At 45.6% G+C, this 18470-nt stretch overlaps 1 protein-coding gene across 3 annotated transcripts in view; it reads right to left on the bottom strand.

The window, feature by feature from the left end:
* The window catches only part of USP31 (ubiquitin specific peptidase 31), a 40716-nt gene that overhangs the window by 10719 nt on the left and 11527 nt on the right, over nucleotides 1-18470 (bottom strand). For all 3 annotated transcript variants that reach the window (XM_060282943.1, XM_060282942.1, XM_060282944.1), the window contains exons 2-13: nucleotides 9594-9728; nucleotides 9064-9152; nucleotides 8295-8387; nucleotides 7361-7496; nucleotides 6830-6974; nucleotides 6318-6504; nucleotides 3652-3763; nucleotides 3126-3220; nucleotides 2449-2526; nucleotides 1694-1823; nucleotides 816-935; nucleotides 252-477 (exon numbers count right to left, since the gene is read on the bottom strand). In XM_060282943.1, the coding sequence (XP_060138926.1) occupies nucleotides 252-477; nucleotides 816-935; nucleotides 1694-1823; nucleotides 2449-2526; nucleotides 3126-3220; nucleotides 3652-3763; nucleotides 6318-6504; nucleotides 6830-6974; nucleotides 7361-7496; nucleotides 8295-8387; nucleotides 9064-9152; nucleotides 9594-9728 (1546 nt within the window). The remainder of the gene's footprint in view (nucleotides 1-251; nucleotides 478-815; nucleotides 936-1693; nucleotides 1824-2448; nucleotides 2527-3125; nucleotides 3221-3651; nucleotides 3764-6317; nucleotides 6505-6829; nucleotides 6975-7360; nucleotides 7497-8294; nucleotides 8388-9063; nucleotides 9153-9593; nucleotides 9729-18470) is intronic.

Below are 18470 nucleotides of genomic sequence, written 5' to 3' on the forward strand. Positions count from 1 at the left end.
ACTGTGCTGAGGGCTGGGGCAACATGTTTTGCCCCCTAAGGCCACCATGTAAAAAGACCCTTAAGGAAATGCACCGCCACTACGAGAGGGGGGCTGCTGGAGAGGCTCAGCTGAGCAGGCAAAGGCATTCTGAGCCATTGGCCATCTGCCCACTTGTTAACATCCTTGTCAGCAAAGCAAGTCATGGAGGGTGCAAGGCAGGAGCAGCATGGCAGTGAGCAGAGCCCAAACTGGCAGCGCAGCCCAGTCACCTGTGTAGTGCCCGCCCTGCATGGTGCCATGGTGATTGCACACAGCATACAAGTCGTAGACGAAGTCTTCTGGGTCTCTGCCCAGGCCGTAGGGGCGCCTCCAGGGAGACCAGTGAGACGGCAGGCTCCAGCTGCTCTGGCTTCGCTTGACCACATGCGGCGTCATGTCCAGGCCAATCAGAGGGAACCTGACCATGTTCTGAAGTTTCATCCTTCTGTCTCCTTCCTGTTTAAAGGGGAAATGCAGGTTGCAACCAGCACAGAGAAGTGTGGTGCTGGAGGCGCCACATCAGCACCTCAGAGAAGAGCACACACCTCCCCCCAGCCCCAGAGGCTGCTTGGGCAAAGGCAAGAATGAAACCATGCCAAAGACGAGGAGTTCAGCGCCTGCAAGGCTAGCCCTCTTAGTTGATCACAGGGGGCTCTCCTCACAGCGGAGGAAGCAATAATGCCCCTGCATGAAAACAGCCCACATGACTAAGGAATCCCAGGGCCACTGTAGCAATCCAAGCAGAGCCCTGGCTCCTGAGTTCCCTCCAGCCCAGCAAGCAAGCCTCCTTTCACCTGTCGAAAGCGCTTCAGGTGAATGATGAGGATGTCAGGCAAAGTCCAAAGGCTCAGCGTGATGCTTCCTTGCTGCAGCTGCTTACAGTGGGGGCAACGCCATGCATCGTCCGGGGCCAGCTAGCAGCAAAGAGAGGAGGGTGCTATTAGACAGATAGGCGCGCGCGCACACACACACACCCCTGGCATATGCCCATAGCTGCCAAGTTTTCCCTTTTCTCGCGAGGAAGCCTATTCAGCATAAGGGAAAATCCCTTAAAAAAAGGGATAACTTGGCAGCTATGCATATGCCATGAACATCCACTCTTTATAAAGGAAGGAAGAAGATAAACACAAGAAATGCTTCTTGCCCTGCATCATAAGACCCCACAGCAACATGTTCAGTTATCACCTCTATATACTCCATTCTAGTTGTTATCACAAGTATTCCTATGAAACAATTGTATGTTTTATACAACGAACAACAGCAGGCAAAGCGGCTGTGCCATGACCAGCTCCCAGCCCAACATGTGCCTGCCACACTTTTGGGAGACAGAAAGCCAAAGCAGACCAATCACACATGGAAGGGGCAGCCTTTGAAGGCACAAGAAGAACTTCGAGGGTCTCTCTGACCACTCATGACGCAACGAGGAACCTCCTGGCCATATCGAGGAAGGGATATTTGGGGAAGAGCCATAACAGTAGAGCACCTGCTTTGTACACAGATATCCCAGGTTCAATCTCCAGTAATAGCATCTCCAAAGAAGGCTGGGAGAGACCCCTGCCTGAAACCCTGGATAGCTGCTGCTAACCAGCATAGACAATGCCGAGGTGAATGGGACCAACTCGGGATAAGACTGCTTCCTGTGCTGTTACTGACAGGTCACTGAATCTCTCACCTGTTCCTCTTTGGTGTAGAGCTGGAAACACTGTGATAAGGTGCAGGACTGAGGCTGGTGGTGGAGCTCCCTCTGCTGGCGGACACTCTCAGCATCCGGGATATATTCATCTTCTGTGTTGACGAACAAACTGCAACAAGGAAATGCAGCATTTAACAATTCCTGTGCTTGCAAGCCGACTAGCAAAACACACAAGTGGGGTGAGGCTGCCTGCCAACCTTCTTGGGAAGCACTCTTGGGCAGGTGACTGGCAGCTTGTAAATTAATCTACTGAGTGTGCAGAAGATAGATCGGAATCTACTGTGAAATCCCCAGGCAATTAGATCAGAAAAGGTTTCTGACTCCACTGTTTAACAATAGGAGCAGCAAAATGACTCCCTACCCCCAATTAATACTACATACATGACGAGAGCTTGGAGGAACCATGAGTGGATTTGCATGTAGAGAGACCGTGAGTTCTGTTCGGTTCCGCTATGTTGTAAAAACATACAAGCAATAAAAAATTCCTCGCCTCAGAGTTCTATCTTCTGCACTCGGCTCATGTTGGAGAATCTCAGGGTTATGGTAAAAGTGGATCCCACAAGCTTTGAGGTATGCTCAGCCCTGCTCTGGGAAGCAACTAAACACACACACACGAGAACCAGCTTAGGCAAGCCTAGAGCAGAAAGAAGTCCCTAGTCATGTGGGAAAGGGAGTTTCAAGCCACAGCCTGCCAGGAGCCCACCCCAAAGTCCCAAATGGAACATGATGCTTACTAGTCTTTTGTCTCCTTGTCCCACTCCACAACCAGCTTCACGTGAGGATTTCCACCTTGCCCACATGACTTCAGGGCCCTGTAGAAAACACACCGCAATCACTCACGAGTCTTTCAAAAAGCAGCAATGCGTATGCTAGTCACCAGCACCTTTATTTCTCTTTCTCTCTCACCCCCATAAAGAACCTGCCAAACCCATCAAGATCCCCCACAGGAACCAGCTGAGTTCAAGGGCTTGTCCACTTTTACCAGCCTACTAAAGAGGCAATAGCCACTCCATAGGAACAGTTTGAGATGACATTACAGGAAAGCTTCCCTCTAGTTTATTCTGCTCCTTCTTGGTAGAGCATGAGACTATGGATTGCGGGGTTGTGGGTTCGAGCCCCACGTTGGGCAAAATATCCCTTGGACTAGATGGCCCTCATGGTCCCTTCCAACTCTACAATTCTATTATTCTCTCTCCAGGACAAGCAGCAATCCAGGCAGAAACAGCTTGAGAGCAGCCAGCTCCTAGGAGAAGCGAGGCCTGCAGGAGAGATCAGAAGCTCCATTGGTGCCTGCCAGACTGAAGCGGCTCTCGGCAGGTGAGATGCCGTCCCCTTCCCCACCCCAGTAAAATAAGCAAATCCCCATGGCCTGAGGCCCCGCATCCTCCACAAACAAGGAAACCACACTCACCGCTCCACCATTAGGTGGCACAGAGGCCGCTCTTCCTGAGGTAACAGGTAAGTTATGCCCACGGCGCTGACCACTCGCAAGCTGAACGGACAAACCTACATGGCAGGGGAATGAGAAGAGCAGTTGCAAGGGGGAGATGGTGAGGAGAGGACAGGTGGGAAAAGAGACTCCTAAGTGGGCACACAGCTGGCATGCACTTGTCCCAAACAGGTGTGCCCACCTGCCCTTTGGGCACATGCTCCTCCAGTGCAACATGGGCCAGAAGACACATATCATCAGCCTGGCTCTCTTCCTCTCTTCACTCTCCAGCAGATGGAAAGCAAGAGGAGCAGGAACTTCACAAGGCACTACCAACCACCCCCTTGACAATGAGTTTATTGAGCAACCAGCAATGTAAGCAGCAATATTGCTATTTACTTAGCACCACAATTAGACTGGCTTCTTACAGCAGCAACTCTCAAATGCACATACACATGCTGAAAGGCAAAGCAAGGTGTAAAGAGGGCCCAGTTCCAGGCAGCTTTACCTGGACACAGGCTGAGGGCCGCAGGTAATACTGCATCTTCTCCAGAATCTCCTTCTGCAGTAGGTCCCAAGGAATCGTCTTCTCCAGATGGAGCACAAAGGGCTGGCCAAATCTGCAGATAAGAGCAAGGCCATGAAGGGACCAGCAGCTCTTTCTCACTCCCACCATTTTTAATTTTATTTACTTAAGGCATTTCTAGGCCGCTTAATCGTTAGCATTTCTAAGCAGAGCACATAAAAAATAAACAGCAGAGAATAAAGCAATAAAAGTTCATCAAACAATTGTATGAAGCCAAATAGAAACCTGAACACTACCTTAATATGCCTGCTGGAATAAGAAAGTCTTTGTTCAGCAAAGAGGCTGTCTGTCTAATTTCAGTTGGGAGGGAGGCTATTGCCTTTATATTTATTTGTAAACATAGGCCAAAGGAACTAGGTACATTTAGCCCAGAGAAAGGGATTGTCAGTCTTTTGGAGAGAAAGGCTCAGTCTTTTGTTCCCACCAATTAAGCCTTTGATGGTGGGATACAAAACAGGGCCTCAAAAGATTAATTCCACCTGCAGGCAGCTTTATACATAAGGAGGTAAATCTTTCCACTATCTCAGTCTTAAAACAGTTTAGGGCTTGAGTTTACACACATTATTGGTATACAATTCTTGTAAACAACATATCTATTAACCAAAAAAATTAATTTTGTCAAACCTTAACACAAACTGGCTTTATTTTAATCTAATTTATAGTTTATTATAGAAGTACATGTAGAAACATGAGCTCCAAAACCCTTAACAGAATTTGGAAATTTATTGAACACAATAGGTAGAGGGGGAAATGGATTAGTTTCTAAATTGTACTCTATATTGCTTAATATAACTTATGTATCTATAGAACCTCTTTAAAAAATATGGGAACTAGATATTGACACACACAAAGTATATAAGATTCAATGTATAAGAGTAAAGAATGATGAGAAGAATGGAAATGATTATAATTATAGGTTGGTATTAGAAAAAGTAAAGAATGTTGAAAATGAGAGCGCTGATATAGTTAATACTAGAAACGTGGAGGGAGGGAAGGAGGGAGTCACCAAATACAAGAAAGGAATTAGTAAAGGATATAAGAAGCTTTTATATTTTTATCCTATTTTTGTTGTATTCTTATCTGTATTTCTTTGTTGTAGAGTGTTTTTCTTTTATGGTTTGTTTGTACTTTGTTCTATATTCTATTTTTGAAAAATTAATAAAAAATGATATTATAACCTCAAAAAAAATAGATATTGACACACACATTCTTCCTGAGAACTGGAATAAAATTTGGAATCACTACCCTTAAAAATCTGTTTCTAGTTTTCTTTGGGAAAACTCCTTAAAATTATTACACAGATAGCATTGCACTCCTCTGTAAATGTCAAAACGTCTTCTTCTATATCGCCTAATCGTTGAAGAGGTTGCAATAAACCTGGCTACGTATTATCATTTATGGTGGGAATGTCAGCTTGAGTAAGATTTTTGGAATTTAATTTGGATGGAAATGATAAATATTACTGAAGAAACTCTTGTCTGTTGCCTCAGATTAATTTTACGGAGTATTTTTTTATTATTTCAATATAGCTAAATGGTCAAAAGAATTAAGTCTTATATTGGCAGCACAAATAATCGCAACTCAATGGAAAACAGTCCAAAACCTTACACTGGACACTTGGTACCATTCACTCTGGAATATAGCAATAATTGGGGGGGGGGGGGAATTACACATAATTTGGGGTTTCAACAAGGACTTTTTTAATGTTTTGGCATTCCTTTATAACATATGCAGCAGAACCATCATTTTCAAGACAGCCCTCGTCACAAGCCTGGCAAATCTAGAACTGCACTTGATAATCTGATAATACTGATAGTCTTTATTTGGTTTTTGTTATTTTAAATTTAACCCATGTGCAGTTTTGTTTTTCATCTTTTAATTCTCCTCTGGTTGTTCTCTTTGTTTTATATACATTATAAAATGAAATAGATAAGTAAACACACACACACACACACACACACACACACACACACACACACACACAAAAACACCAAACAATTTAAGGCTGTACAGGGAGGCACCTTGAACTGAGCCCAGAAAGAAACAAGACTTCAATACAATTGATGCGAGATCACTGCAATGTGGTCTAAAAAGTCTTATGTTGGAGCACAATCAGACCACCAGCAGGGTGCAAGTGATACCCTTTACCCTTCTTGGCTCACCATGGGAACAAGGGAAATGTTTCTAGACAGACTCATAATTCAGCTGTTGATCTGACAGAGATCACTTTAATCTGATAGCCCAGGCATCCCCAAACTGTGGCCCTCCAGATGTTTTGGCCTACAACTCCCATGATCCCTAGCTAACAGGACCAGTGGTTGGGGAAGATGGGAATCGTAGTCCAAAACATCTGGAGGGCCGAAGTTTGGGGATGCCTGTGATAGCCCAAAGTGAATTACAACATCAAAAACAACAGAGATTCAACTTTTTAATTATTATGGTACTGTTTAGAAATTGATACTGTAGAAAGAGTATTTAAAAAGCCAGGTTAAATAAGCAAAAGCCAAAATAAAACAATTGCAGAGTTCACTGCACACCTCTCAAAACCAGAACTAGAGGGGGCCTCTTGCCTGCAAGGCAACGGTTACCTCTTCCCCTGCTGTCCAGTACAAGCCCGGTTGCAAACCAACACCACCAGCTTATCACTTGCTGCCGCTGCTGCTACTGCTGCCACCCTGGTATTGGAGTTCTCCAGCCTCCCTTGGGTATACGGAGCTGGCCGAGGATTGTCAAGGCCATATTTCAAGTGATTCAGATTGCTGTTCACATGGATTCCTGAAAGAAAGTGAAGAAGAGACTTCATGGTCAACATGCCGCAGAGAGGGATACAGGGGCACATCTGGTGAAGCCATCTGATGGCCAAGTCCAGATAACATGGAGGTCACTGGTAAACATTTTGCGCTCTTAGGTAGCCTATTCTCAGCCTATGTGGAACAGAAAAGGAACAGAAGTAACATGGGGGAGTTGAGAAAGCACAACTTAACAAGGTTTTTTCTTCCCTTCCAAAAGCAGCCATGTTAAACATCTCCGGAAAGGTTGGGAGGCAAAAGGAAAACTCTTGCAGGAATCAGGCACATGCCAGCCTAGCAGCCCAACGTACCTCTCTGGCTTAGGATCCCCTCAGATCGGTAGATCTCTGGGGTCTCAAAGGCAAAAATGCAGTCACTCTCCTGCACTGTGTCGAGGTCATCCAAGTCAGAGAAGGAGCGGTGGAACCCATCATAGTACATCTCAGTGAGCACGATCTGCGGGAGGCCAGAGTGTAATAAATGCCCATGTTGCAGCATTGCCGAGGCCAAGTAGCAAGACTCCCAAACGCTACACCCCCAAGATAGATCAAAATAGTACAAGCTGCCCAGAGACCCGCCTAGCTAGGGCTCAGGCAGAAGCTTTTCCCAGCTTCCCAAAATCCTTCCACTCAGGGGTGGGAAACTGGATCCAATTACTTTGAGGGTTTCTACAATCATGCAGAAATAAAAGGGATCACTGAGACACCACCACCCTCGGCCACGCATCATAAACACTGCACAGGAAGAGGTATTTGGTACATTTTTAGGTCATTGGATGCTGAATAGTGAGTGTGGTACAGTTGCAAGAATCATCCCCAATGCCCTCAAGCCCGAACAGTCACCTGTTTGGTGGGGATTTTGGTTTCCCTGGACACAGCTTCTCTCAGTTGCGCCACTGTTCCAGACAGAGGCACAGCCACCCCGATGCGCATGCAGTGGGAGCACTTCCCTCGGTACACCACTGTGATGTACAATGGCCTGCAGAGAGGACAACAAGGGCACATCCTTTTTGGAGGACATCTGCTGAGGTTCAGGAAGGTGGGTGGGGTGAAACAGGACTAATGCACACATGGACATTCTAGGCCCAGCCGCAGCTCACTCTCCACAGGCTGAAAGAACTTTAGCTCATTCATTCATTCATTCATTCATTCATATGCCGCTTTTCCATACACACAAAATGATACCCAAAGCGGTTTCCAACAAAGAAAACAGGAAAGCACTTCAAAACCAAAGAGTGCAAAACAATTTCATAATAACAAAACAAAACACCACAATAGCAAATTTTATTACATACAAAGAAAGAAAAACACTTTTCACTATTTTAAATATAACAAGGTTATGTAAACAACACCCAGCATCCAATGGCAAAAATAACAAGGGAGCTTTAGAGTTTCACCCTGGTCCTAGAAATACCGCCTGCCCTGATGTTGCTCACAGTCCCTCTCCTGCAGCAGATTCTTATAAGGGTTTGAGGTCGGGGGGGGGGGAGGAACTGGAAACACCCCTTCCTTGCTTGCTCAGCACCAAGCAGCAGATTTGCAGCATAGAGTATTGCTATAGCTTGAGCTCTCTCCACATTTAAACAGTGAGGATTCCTTCCCCACCCAAATTTAACTGTGGGTCCTCAAGACTCTTAAAGAATCTGTGAGCTATATAGGAAATAATTTGGCCACCTGAGCCTGAGATTCCACATCCCTGATGTGCAGGAAAGCGCCAATGAGTGAGCAAGGTACACTCTTCCTCCCCACTCCTTTTTCCATGGCAAGGGACACATACCGTGTGTGAGGCAGGGGGATTGGCAGAGAGATGCACAGGAACGGGTCGAAGGTATTACTCTGCTTCTGGCAATGAGGACACGTCAAGGATGACCTGCCAGACACACAAGGGAACAGAAGCCTCATTTAGGACACAGCACAGCAGCCCCCCTCTCTGCAGAAGTGATAATCAGAGGCCACCCAATTCCCAAATTCCCTTGCAATTAGAGCCTGGAAAAAACCACAACATTCAAACAAAATGTGACTATATCACTAGTCGTTCCATTCCCCCAGCTCCACCTCTTGCAATGAGCAAGATTAAGATCTAGCTCCCATAAGGTGAATATGCTCTTCCACACAATATATATATTTAAAAAAGATGTCATGCAGGTTTGTAGCTATGCCTTCTCTCCGACAACCTATTCTTCCGGGTGCAGAGATTTATTCACTTTTCATTGAAGAAGCATTAAATCACATGGCAGCTGAGAAACAGATTCACCTCCTCAGCTGTTGAGAACTGGGCCCAAGAGGCTACACTGGAAAGCTGAGCCCCACACCTGCTGCCCCAAGACCTTGTTTCTCAGCCCCAAGGGAAAGCACCCAACTCACAAACCCCAGGACAGGCAGGCTGAATCAGGGAATGAAACAGATGTTCGTCCCAGGAGGTGGTTATGCTCCGTGGAGAACAAAGAGGCTTCCTCCTTGTCCCAGGGGCCCTGCGAGTGTCTCTGCCCCCAGCAAACCAGACACAGAGCAAAGTGATGCTGACAGCCAGGCAAGGGATGCCATACCTGTATTGGGCCTGAAAGAGCTCCTGGACAAAAGTGCTATTGATTGGAAATGCGGGTCCTTCAATCAGCACTTCATCTTCCAAAGGCGGCTGGAAGAAAAAAAACATCTTGTAAGGGAGGTGTTCAGGTATGTGCTGGGGGAATCACATGCTATGGTGGGCAGAGGACAGAGCTAAGCACAGGAGGAAACAAAACTATCTGCTTCTGCAAAATGCTCAGGGTGGCAACTATCTGGTTTGTGTTTGCACACCTCCACAGTCAGCATTCTGTGAGCATGCACACATGCAGGAATTCTGCCCCCAAGTAAGAAACCTATGCACATCTGGAAAGAGCTGCAGAATACTTTCCACTCAGAATGCACCTAGCACAGCCCTGGGACTTCAGTGGCAAGATGGGACTCATCCAAGTATTTCTGGGCCCGTAACTCCTTCGACATCTGACTCCTCTGGAGCAGTAGATGCACAAGCATGCGAAGTGTCAGCTGAGGACTCCCTGGGCCACTGCCAGCATGCCCTGAAGACGCGTCTCACCTTCAGAGGTCTGCCATTGTTCTTCACTATGTTGTTGAGGTCCTCATGAACTCGGTCCAGGAGCCAGAGGAGGAACTCCTGAGCATCGTGCTGTGAGCTCCCTCGATACTGCATGGCATTCTTGGAAACGATGCTCTGTGGAGAAACAAGCAGAGCAGTTCATCAGCTGCACCAAACCCCTAGGAAACACCCACCCTCACAGCTCTCCGCAACGTAGCAAAAATGAATATATATGTCACCACCAGGTGACACTGTTGTGTTTCAGCTCAAGGAAAACTGCAGTTGGGTGAATTTTTGTCCTTCTCCAAGACCAGCTAGCAGGGAAAGGTGTTGCTCTCTGGGGTCAGTAAGTTCTTCCAGAGGGAGGTGAGGCATCCCTATTAAATCCCCAGTTGTCTTCCATCCAAGACAAGAGAAACTGAGAACCCAAATAGTGTTTGTTTCCTCTGGAAGGGCCAGAGTTCCACCCTCTCCAAGGGAACACAGATGCTGCTCACAGGGAAGGATAAATACATGTACACCTTTGATCAAAGCAGATTAAGAGGAGCCCAGGGTGGGGTGGGGGACTGGATCTAGCAAGGGGGTCAAATGAGACAGGTGGAGGCTTCGCATTTGTCAATTGGCTGGCATCAGGTGGCCTTTTTGGCCCACAGGGGTCTGGCAAAGGCAGCACTATGAAAGAGTTTCTGAAGAGCCAACAGACATTTGACCTGACACCTACTGCTCTTGCTCTCATTAATGCATTACCTGAGGAAAGGTTATTTCCCTTTTTGCAAGGCAGCAGAATACCTGTACAGTGTACACAAATAACTATGACAGCTCTTCTAGAGGAAAAAAGCTCCCTTTATTCAAAATTGACCTAAAGCAATTTAAGTATCCCCTCCCCCCAATAATTGTATGCATTGTTCTCTTTGCTTGCCCCAAGTGAAACTGGACCCATAAATCCTAGCTGGATTAGTAGTCAGCTACATAGCCTCTGTGGAACAAGAAGAGAGGAAACAGTCAACAGGCAAGGCTACAGGGTTGTGCATCGTCGTTACCCATTATTACCAGAGGTTTGCATGTCTACAGCCATACTACCCTGAACACGCCCAATCTTGTCTGATCTCGGAAGCTAAGCAGGGTCAGGCCTGGTTAGTACTTGGATAGGAGACCAGAGGTTTGCATGGGGGAGGAGCACAACAGGGGCAGCAAGTGGGGCAACCCTTCCCTCAAACCCCTGGCAGAGATGCTATATCTTAGCCTGGTGCCACCTAAGAAAAAGCAAACTCTGCTTTCCTGCATTAACAGTGGCTTCTTATTTATTTATTTTTTTAAAGAGAGATTTGTTATTCGTGCGATTTATTACTGGAGGCTTTTGCTACCAGTTGCCAGAATCAAATTCCTTGGTCACCTCTGGCACCTATGTTTAGAGACCCCTAGATAAACATCGACAGCTGCCAAGATTAAAAGCTACACCATAACTCAATGTGCTAATCTACTTTCCAGCCATGCTATCAAGAGATGGAATACCTCACATAAGTTCGAAGTAATCCATTGTTCTCCATCCTCCTCCTGTTCTTTCTAAAATGCATGGGCTTAAGATGGTTAACACAGATCCAAAGAGATTAGCAACTCTTTGTTAGGCAGACCTGATTCCCACCAAGTCTGGAAAAGCGGCCACTTTCCTCTCCTCCCAAAGCTGATTCTCACTCTGCATTTCTCAGCAACCTCTCATTCAGCCCTGGCCTCCATGCGTGTAGGCACTACACGCTCCCCTTTCACACTTGGCCAGCAGTGAATTTCTCATGGATTCCATATTCAAGTACCACAAACGCAAGAGCCAACCCCCACAGAATGGCCTGGCCATTCATAAACAGAACTGAAATCCCCAAAGCTCCAGACTAGGCTGCCTATGTAGTGACACAACAGCAACAGCCCAGCAAGTTGCAAGAGACATCCATTCTTCCTACTATCCACTGACCCTCTGGAAAACAGCATTTTAAAGAGTATGTGAAGTAGAAAGTTAGCTATGGGCAGCTTCACAAATTATGTGGCAAATTTATGTTTGATGTATGTAGTCCAGGGTTTTAGGTAACAAATATGTATGGTGCGGCGTCTCTCTCTGACACAGACACACATGTTGCTGCTTATGGCAATGGTGTCAGGTCGGGGTCCTCAAATGCAGGCACACACTGTTTTGCTGACCTGCTTACTGCAGGAAAAGCTAGGGCAAAAAGTGTGAAGCATGTCTGCGCCAGACATCCTAATATTTCCTTGTGTTGTGAAGTTCTTTTTTGTCTTATGAACTGGTGGTTCTCTGCACCATCACACGTTTGCATATTACAGCCACCAAATGGAAAGATAAACAGAAAGCTTCAGAATTAAAACTCTGCTCCTTCTGCACTCCATTGCAGTTGTACCCATGTATGCCAACTGAGTGAATGTGCAGACAAAAGGAAAATGAGATTACTTGGTAGGCGGTGACAAAGATTGTCAGTCCTAACGCTGCTGCTCAGGGTGCATTTTTAGATAAGAGCAGCACTACATGCAGGTGACTGTTTCAACTTCAACCCACACAATCAATTTCCAAACCTAGAAGTGCTTCTGGACTCAAGTATGTTTCCTGAAATGTGGCCCTTTCAGGTTCTTTTAACACAAAATCAGCCCAATGAAGGCCACTTCAGGTAAATGGATATTCATGCTAATTCAGCATCCCTCAGCTACCAGATAGGGATAATACGGGGAGTTACTCGACCTCTAACCCACCACACAGAGAGCAGAGTCCAACACAACACAGTAACACAAAGGCATTTCATTGGTTGCTCTGGAATTCACACTTAAGCAGCGATATGATCCTGTTCACAAGACTGAAGGCAATACAAACACTGAGGCACACCCAATCAGCTGCTGGAAAACAAGACAGGAGACAAAGGAAAAGTATTACAGTACTGTACTGGATCATCCAGCTCAAGATTAATTCCTTCCAGTGGACTAAACTCAATGGGTGGTGGGACCTGTAATCCTTAAAAAAAAAAAGAAGCCTCCCTGCCCACAACTCACAACTACAACCCCCACATAGGTTGAAGATCCTTTTGTATCAAATTATTAAAAGTAATCTTCCTACATCACAGCCACTGCAAATCAAGACACTACAATCTGGTCGTGCAAGCAGAACATCTGTAATAGAAGCTGCCTGCTGCTCCCCTCCCCCCAATCAGTTGAGGGCTTAGCCCCAAGACAGATAATATCCTCTTTAATGGACATTTTTCACCAGATCTGAGTCCCTTGGTAGCCATTATTCTCAACATCACTCCAAGGCTCCCCAAAACAGCTAAAGAGAAGGGGAGGTGCGCATGTCCCAGTTTATTGCAGGCTGCATGCCTTGCACATGGCCCAGCAAAGTCATAGGAATGCCCCCTCCTGGATGACATGGCAAAAAGGATTTGGAGGTTGGCAAAGGGTGGAAGGAATGGGGGGGAGGCTTTGAAGCCTTCCAAAGTGGAGCACAGGGGAAGAGCAAAAGGGGCACCTCCAGATAACCTATTTATTGGACATTCATCCTGATTTCCTTGCAGAAGATTTGCATGGAGAATAGATTATATCTAATCTGAGCATTCATTCCTCCTTGTTTGCAGGGCAGTTAGTCCACAATGAGCACTCATCCTGAATTTATCCTCCTTTTCCTTGTGGGATGCCTATAAGTATTTCTTCATTCTTCCTGCACTTTACAATGAATTTTCCTGCAAAAAGTCCACGGTTGTCAAAGTCACGGTTAATTTGCTGCACTTAAAACCACTTCAGTTGCACAAACTTAAATTTCCTAACATTGCCTCCCCCCAAAAAAATACTAACCATCTGGAGTCACCCAAAGATTGACCCTTTCCACAGCAGTAAGGAGCATCAGCCTCAAAACATAACCTTTTTTTCCAGGGGTCAGTTTTATCTGTCCTGTAAGCAATAAGTCAGATACAACTAAGTTGTACTTTCTAAGCTTTCTTCTGTCACCATGAGCCCTAGAAGCTTGCTATCAAAAAAAAAGGAAGCCAATATTCAGCAGGGGCTATTATACATCCAGGCAAGCAATTTCTCTGCTTTGCTCTTGCTGTAGCACACAGCAACTAATGGGATGATACTGCTGACATCCCAGGTGCCTATAGCAAGGTGGCTGCTCAAACCTGCCTATCTAAAGAGAGAAAGAAAGTTACCAGGTGACAGGGGGAAAGAGAATGTAGTTGGAGGCAAGGGAAATAAGAGGGGCTTGGCCTGGGATCACTCATCTCCCGATGCCTCCTGCCACTCAACCACAAACCAGGCACCTCCCAAGTGTGACAGTCAGCTCCAAAGGGGGAAAGAATTTGCCTTTGCCTCTCTAGCACTAAGCACCAACGTAGTGAAAACTCATCTGCAGGTGTGAATTACGAAAAAGCAGAGGATGGCTGTTCATGGCTAAATTTAGACTTTGCTTGCAACTTTGCTGAGAACAGCCAATTCATTTTGTGTGTTTTTAAAAGGGTTGCTCCACTTGTTTTGTGCTGTTATCTATTCCGGTCCCAAAAACAAGCCAGTGACCAGATTTTAGTCAAGTATCAACTGTGCACAACTGGAAGACTAACTGCTATGCTTTGGCTGCCAAACTACCATGTGGCCAGGACAGGTGACATCAGCTATAGCTCAGAGATCCCCTCAGAGATCATAGCTCTCATTAGCAAAAGCTTTTAGGCCAGTTTGGCACAGCAACATCCAGCCACAGTTGCTGAAACGCATCGATTTCTGTTGGGCTCCTATTCTTTGGCAATCCCTGAGTTGTTCCATTTGTTTTTGGAGATACCAGTGTGCAGCGACACTCTCACAGCAAAACTTGCCAATACCAACACAATGCTTGCTTCCCAACACTTATACCGAGTTCCTGGAGCTCTGCTGCCTAACCCACTGTGCTAAAAATGTAAGCTTATCCCCAAAGAAGACCAGATCTAAAAGCAGCTGCCTGGCCTCAAGAAGCAGCCATGACTTGATCCCAGCAGTGACCTCTTTGCAGAGGAAAGGCAAAGCACAAAGAGAGGACCCAGCCTGTAGTTCATTGGCTACTAGCCACGATGGCTACATTCTACATCCACTGTCAGAGGTAATGTGCCTCTGAATACCAGTTGCTGGCAATCACAGGAGGGGAGAGCTGCTCCTGGGCTCATGTAGATGGAAGTCTTCCTCCAACATTGCTCCACCAGTTGCCTCTCCTGTTTCCTTCTTTTATTGGGACAATTAAGCTTATTTGGCTGTAAAAAGCAGGGGAGGATGCTCAGGGACAACTGTGTCAACTGTCTGGGTCATCCCCCCCCCCATTCCAGAGGTCAACTAGGACTTCAAGAGGATCACCTGCCAAAGAAAGCCCAGGAGCCATATGGAAACCAAGCAGTTTGATCAGCCTCTTTTGGCAACCACACCAATTGTTCCTCTATCCCTGCAGAAATAAGGGCCCAACCTAGACTCATTTCAATCCAGTTTCAGGCCTGCTTTTGGTTCTCAAACTGCCTGTCACACTGATGGAAGAGGACAGAGGGTGAGTAACCCTGTTAGTCCTTCTGGATCTCTCATAAGATTTTGACCACTGTACTCTTCTGGGTGGGTCTTCACATAAGAATCAGATGCCTGGTGACTGTTCTTGAGCCCCATGACATTTGCACTAAGAGGTCCTGAATGGCTGTCTTGCTGCCACACACACACCATATAGCCCAATCTTCTTCCATGTTTATGTGAAACTGTGGGGTCATCCAGGGATTGCAAAGAAGGGTTTCATCAATACACAGATGACACCAAACTCTACTTCTCATTTTCATCTAAGTCAGGTAAAGCAGTGGAAATGCTGAACTGGTGTCTGACATCAGTGAGAAGCTGGGCAAAGGCCAATAAGTTGAAATTCAATCTAGACAAGATGGAGGCACTATTGGTGGGTGCTTTGTCTGCTCAGGAAAACTGTGATTAGGCAAAATAAAAAAATTCATTCAGTAGCACCTAAAGACCAACTAAGTTTATATTTTGGTATGAGCTTTCGTGTGCATGCACACTTCTTCAGATACACTAGAAACAGAAGAGGAATTTTTTTAATTTTTTTATTTTGCTTCGACTCAGACCAACACGGCTACCTACCTGTAACTGTGATTAGGCAGTTCTAGATGGGGAAACTCTTCCCCTAAAGCAGGTGTGGGGAACCTTGGCTACAAAATAAACAATTTCTTCATGCAACACATAGTTAAACTATGGAAGTCACTCCCACAAGAGGCAGTGATGGCGACCAAATTGGATTACAGTACTTTAAAAGAGGGTGAGACAAATTCATGGAGGAGGATAAAGCTAGCATGGGCTACTAGCCACAATGGCTATGCTCTCCCCCCACAGCTGGTGGCAGCTATGCTTCCAAATACAGTTGTACCTTGGTTCTCGAACGCCTTTATACTTGTACGTTTTTGGCTCCTGAACGCCACATAGCCGAAAGTGAGTGTTCTGGTTTGGGAACATTTTTCGGAAGTCCAACGCAGCTTACGCAGCTGACGACTGAGTGCAGGAAGCTCCTGCAGAAAATCGAAGCCACGCCTTGGTTTTTGAATAGTTCCAGGAGTCAAACGGACTCCTGGAACGGATTAAGTTGAGAGCAGTACATGTGAAAAGGATCTAGGAGTCTTGGTAGACCACAAACTTGACATGAGTCAACAGTGTGATGCAGCAGCTAAAAAAGCCAATGCAATTCTGGGCTGCATCAATAGGAGTATAGCATCTAGATCAAGGGAAGTAATAGTACCACGGTATTCTGCTCTGGTCAGACCTCACCTGGAATACTGTGTCCAGTTCTGGGCACCACAGTTCAAGAAGGATACTGACAAGCTGGAACATGTCCAGAAGAGGGCAACCAAAATGGTCAAAGGCCTGGAAACGATGCCTTATGAGGAACAGCTTGGGGAGCTGGGTATGTTTAGCCTGGAGAAGAGAAGGTTAAGGGGTGATATGATAGCCATGTTCAAATATATAAAAGGATGCCATATAGAGGAGGGAGAAAGGTTGTTTTCTGCTGCTCCAGAGAAGTGGACACGGAGCAATGTATTCAAACTACAAGAAAGAAGATTCCACCTAAACATTAGGAAGGACTTCCTGACAGTAAGAGCTGTTCGGCAGTGGAATTTGCTACCAAGGAGTGTGGTGGAGTCTCCTTCTTTGGATGTCTTTAAGCAGAGGCTTGACAGGCATATGTCAAGAATGCTTTGATGGTGTTTCCTGCTTGGCAGGGGGTTGGACTGGATGGCCCTTGTGGTCTCTTCCAACTCTATAATTCTAAGTTCGACAACCAAGGTGCCAGTTTCTGGAAACAAGAGGCGAGAGGTCTCTTGTGCTCAGATCCTGTTTGAGGGTTTGCCATTGAGGCATTTCCAATAATTTTAAACTTGAAAAAATGTATGTGAAGTTGCACAATAATCGAAACATCAAAACTTGACAAGCTTTTTGATATCCTCAGTTACAAGTGTAAGATTTTTCTTTGCTCTGAATTTGACTGCCCTACTGGTTGCTGCAAAAAAGAAGCTCGCGTTAACTGTACATGCCCTATGGAGATGAAGATCCCTGGGAAGGAACTTGCTTTCATTAAAGGTCAGAGAAGACTGGTTTGATTGGGCCACATCAGATCTGTGTTGCCAGATCTACCTGAGCATAACAGACAAGTCACAAAGCAGAAGCGGCAAGAAGATGAGAGAAGACGACTTGCTGAATATAAGCAGTGAAGTAAGTAGGATGGTTGAATACCATGAAATGAAATAATTTTCTCTGCTAGTGAAAATGAAGATGCCCAAGATGGAAATGATGGAAGTTATGAATTGACATTAAGAAAAACAAGTACGACTTCCACTTCAAATAAAAAGACAGAGTACAACACATTAGAAATACATAATGTTGCTAAGTAGAGCATCAGATAGGGTGTTGGCCTTTGTGCCACAGCTGCCCTCACCACTGCCACCTTTATGGATGCTGGCTTGATCACTGAAGACAAGAGACTTGATCACAATAAAGTCAAGAGGGCCAAGAAAAAGTTATAAAATCCCTGGATCAGGAATCCGATTACCTATGTCAGAAGGATGAAATTGACAGCATCTTCTTTGATGGCCAGGAAGATACAACTAAAGTTACGCTCAAAGCAGACAATTCAGATCAGCAGTTCCCAAGCCTCATCTCAGAACAGAATTAATCTGTGTGCAGTGAGCCGGTGAAAGATATCTCTACCACTTCACACTGGAAAAAGGGGAGTTTTTGCTAATAATTTTGTAGATTTCATTAAGAAGAGCAGCATTGATAAGAGCCTGAAGGCCACTGAAGGTGATTCTACAAATCTTAACACTGGCTCGGAGGGTAGTACCATGCATTGGGTAGAGATCAAGCTTGGTTGTAAGCTGATCGGGTTGGTTTGTGCCCTCCACACTGAGTTACCCCGTGACAGTTGATCTAGCACTCAATGGAAAGACCTTGTCTAACAGCAAGTGGACAGGTAACATTGACAAGATGTTAAGACACTGCTACAGAACTTGACATTGATTCTTCATTAACCAAACTCACAACTGGAGAGCCTCTTCACTGACAATGTCATAATAGATCTATCTACTGATCAAGCGTTCAAGTATTGGATCACACAGGCCATAAGGACAGGAAAACTTCCCATGGATCTGGTCCTTCTTGAAACTGGTCCAGTAAACCATTAAAGGCAACCCCCCCCAAACAACTTAAGACTGATAGTGGAACACATTGTTTGCATGTACTACCCCCTGCTGGTTCAATATCAAAGGAAAACAGTCTTGGGTGAAGGCCCACACCAAATCTTGTTTCAGCTGCAATGAGTTAGGCTGCAAAAGAAGGCTGTAGTGTATG

The sequence above is a fragment of the Zootoca vivipara genome, chromosome 14, assembly GCF_963506605.1.
Source record: "Zootoca vivipara chromosome 14, rZooViv1.1, whole genome shotgun sequence".
Taxonomy (NCBI): Eukaryota; Metazoa; Chordata; class Lepidosauria; order Squamata; family Lacertidae; genus Zootoca; species Zootoca vivipara.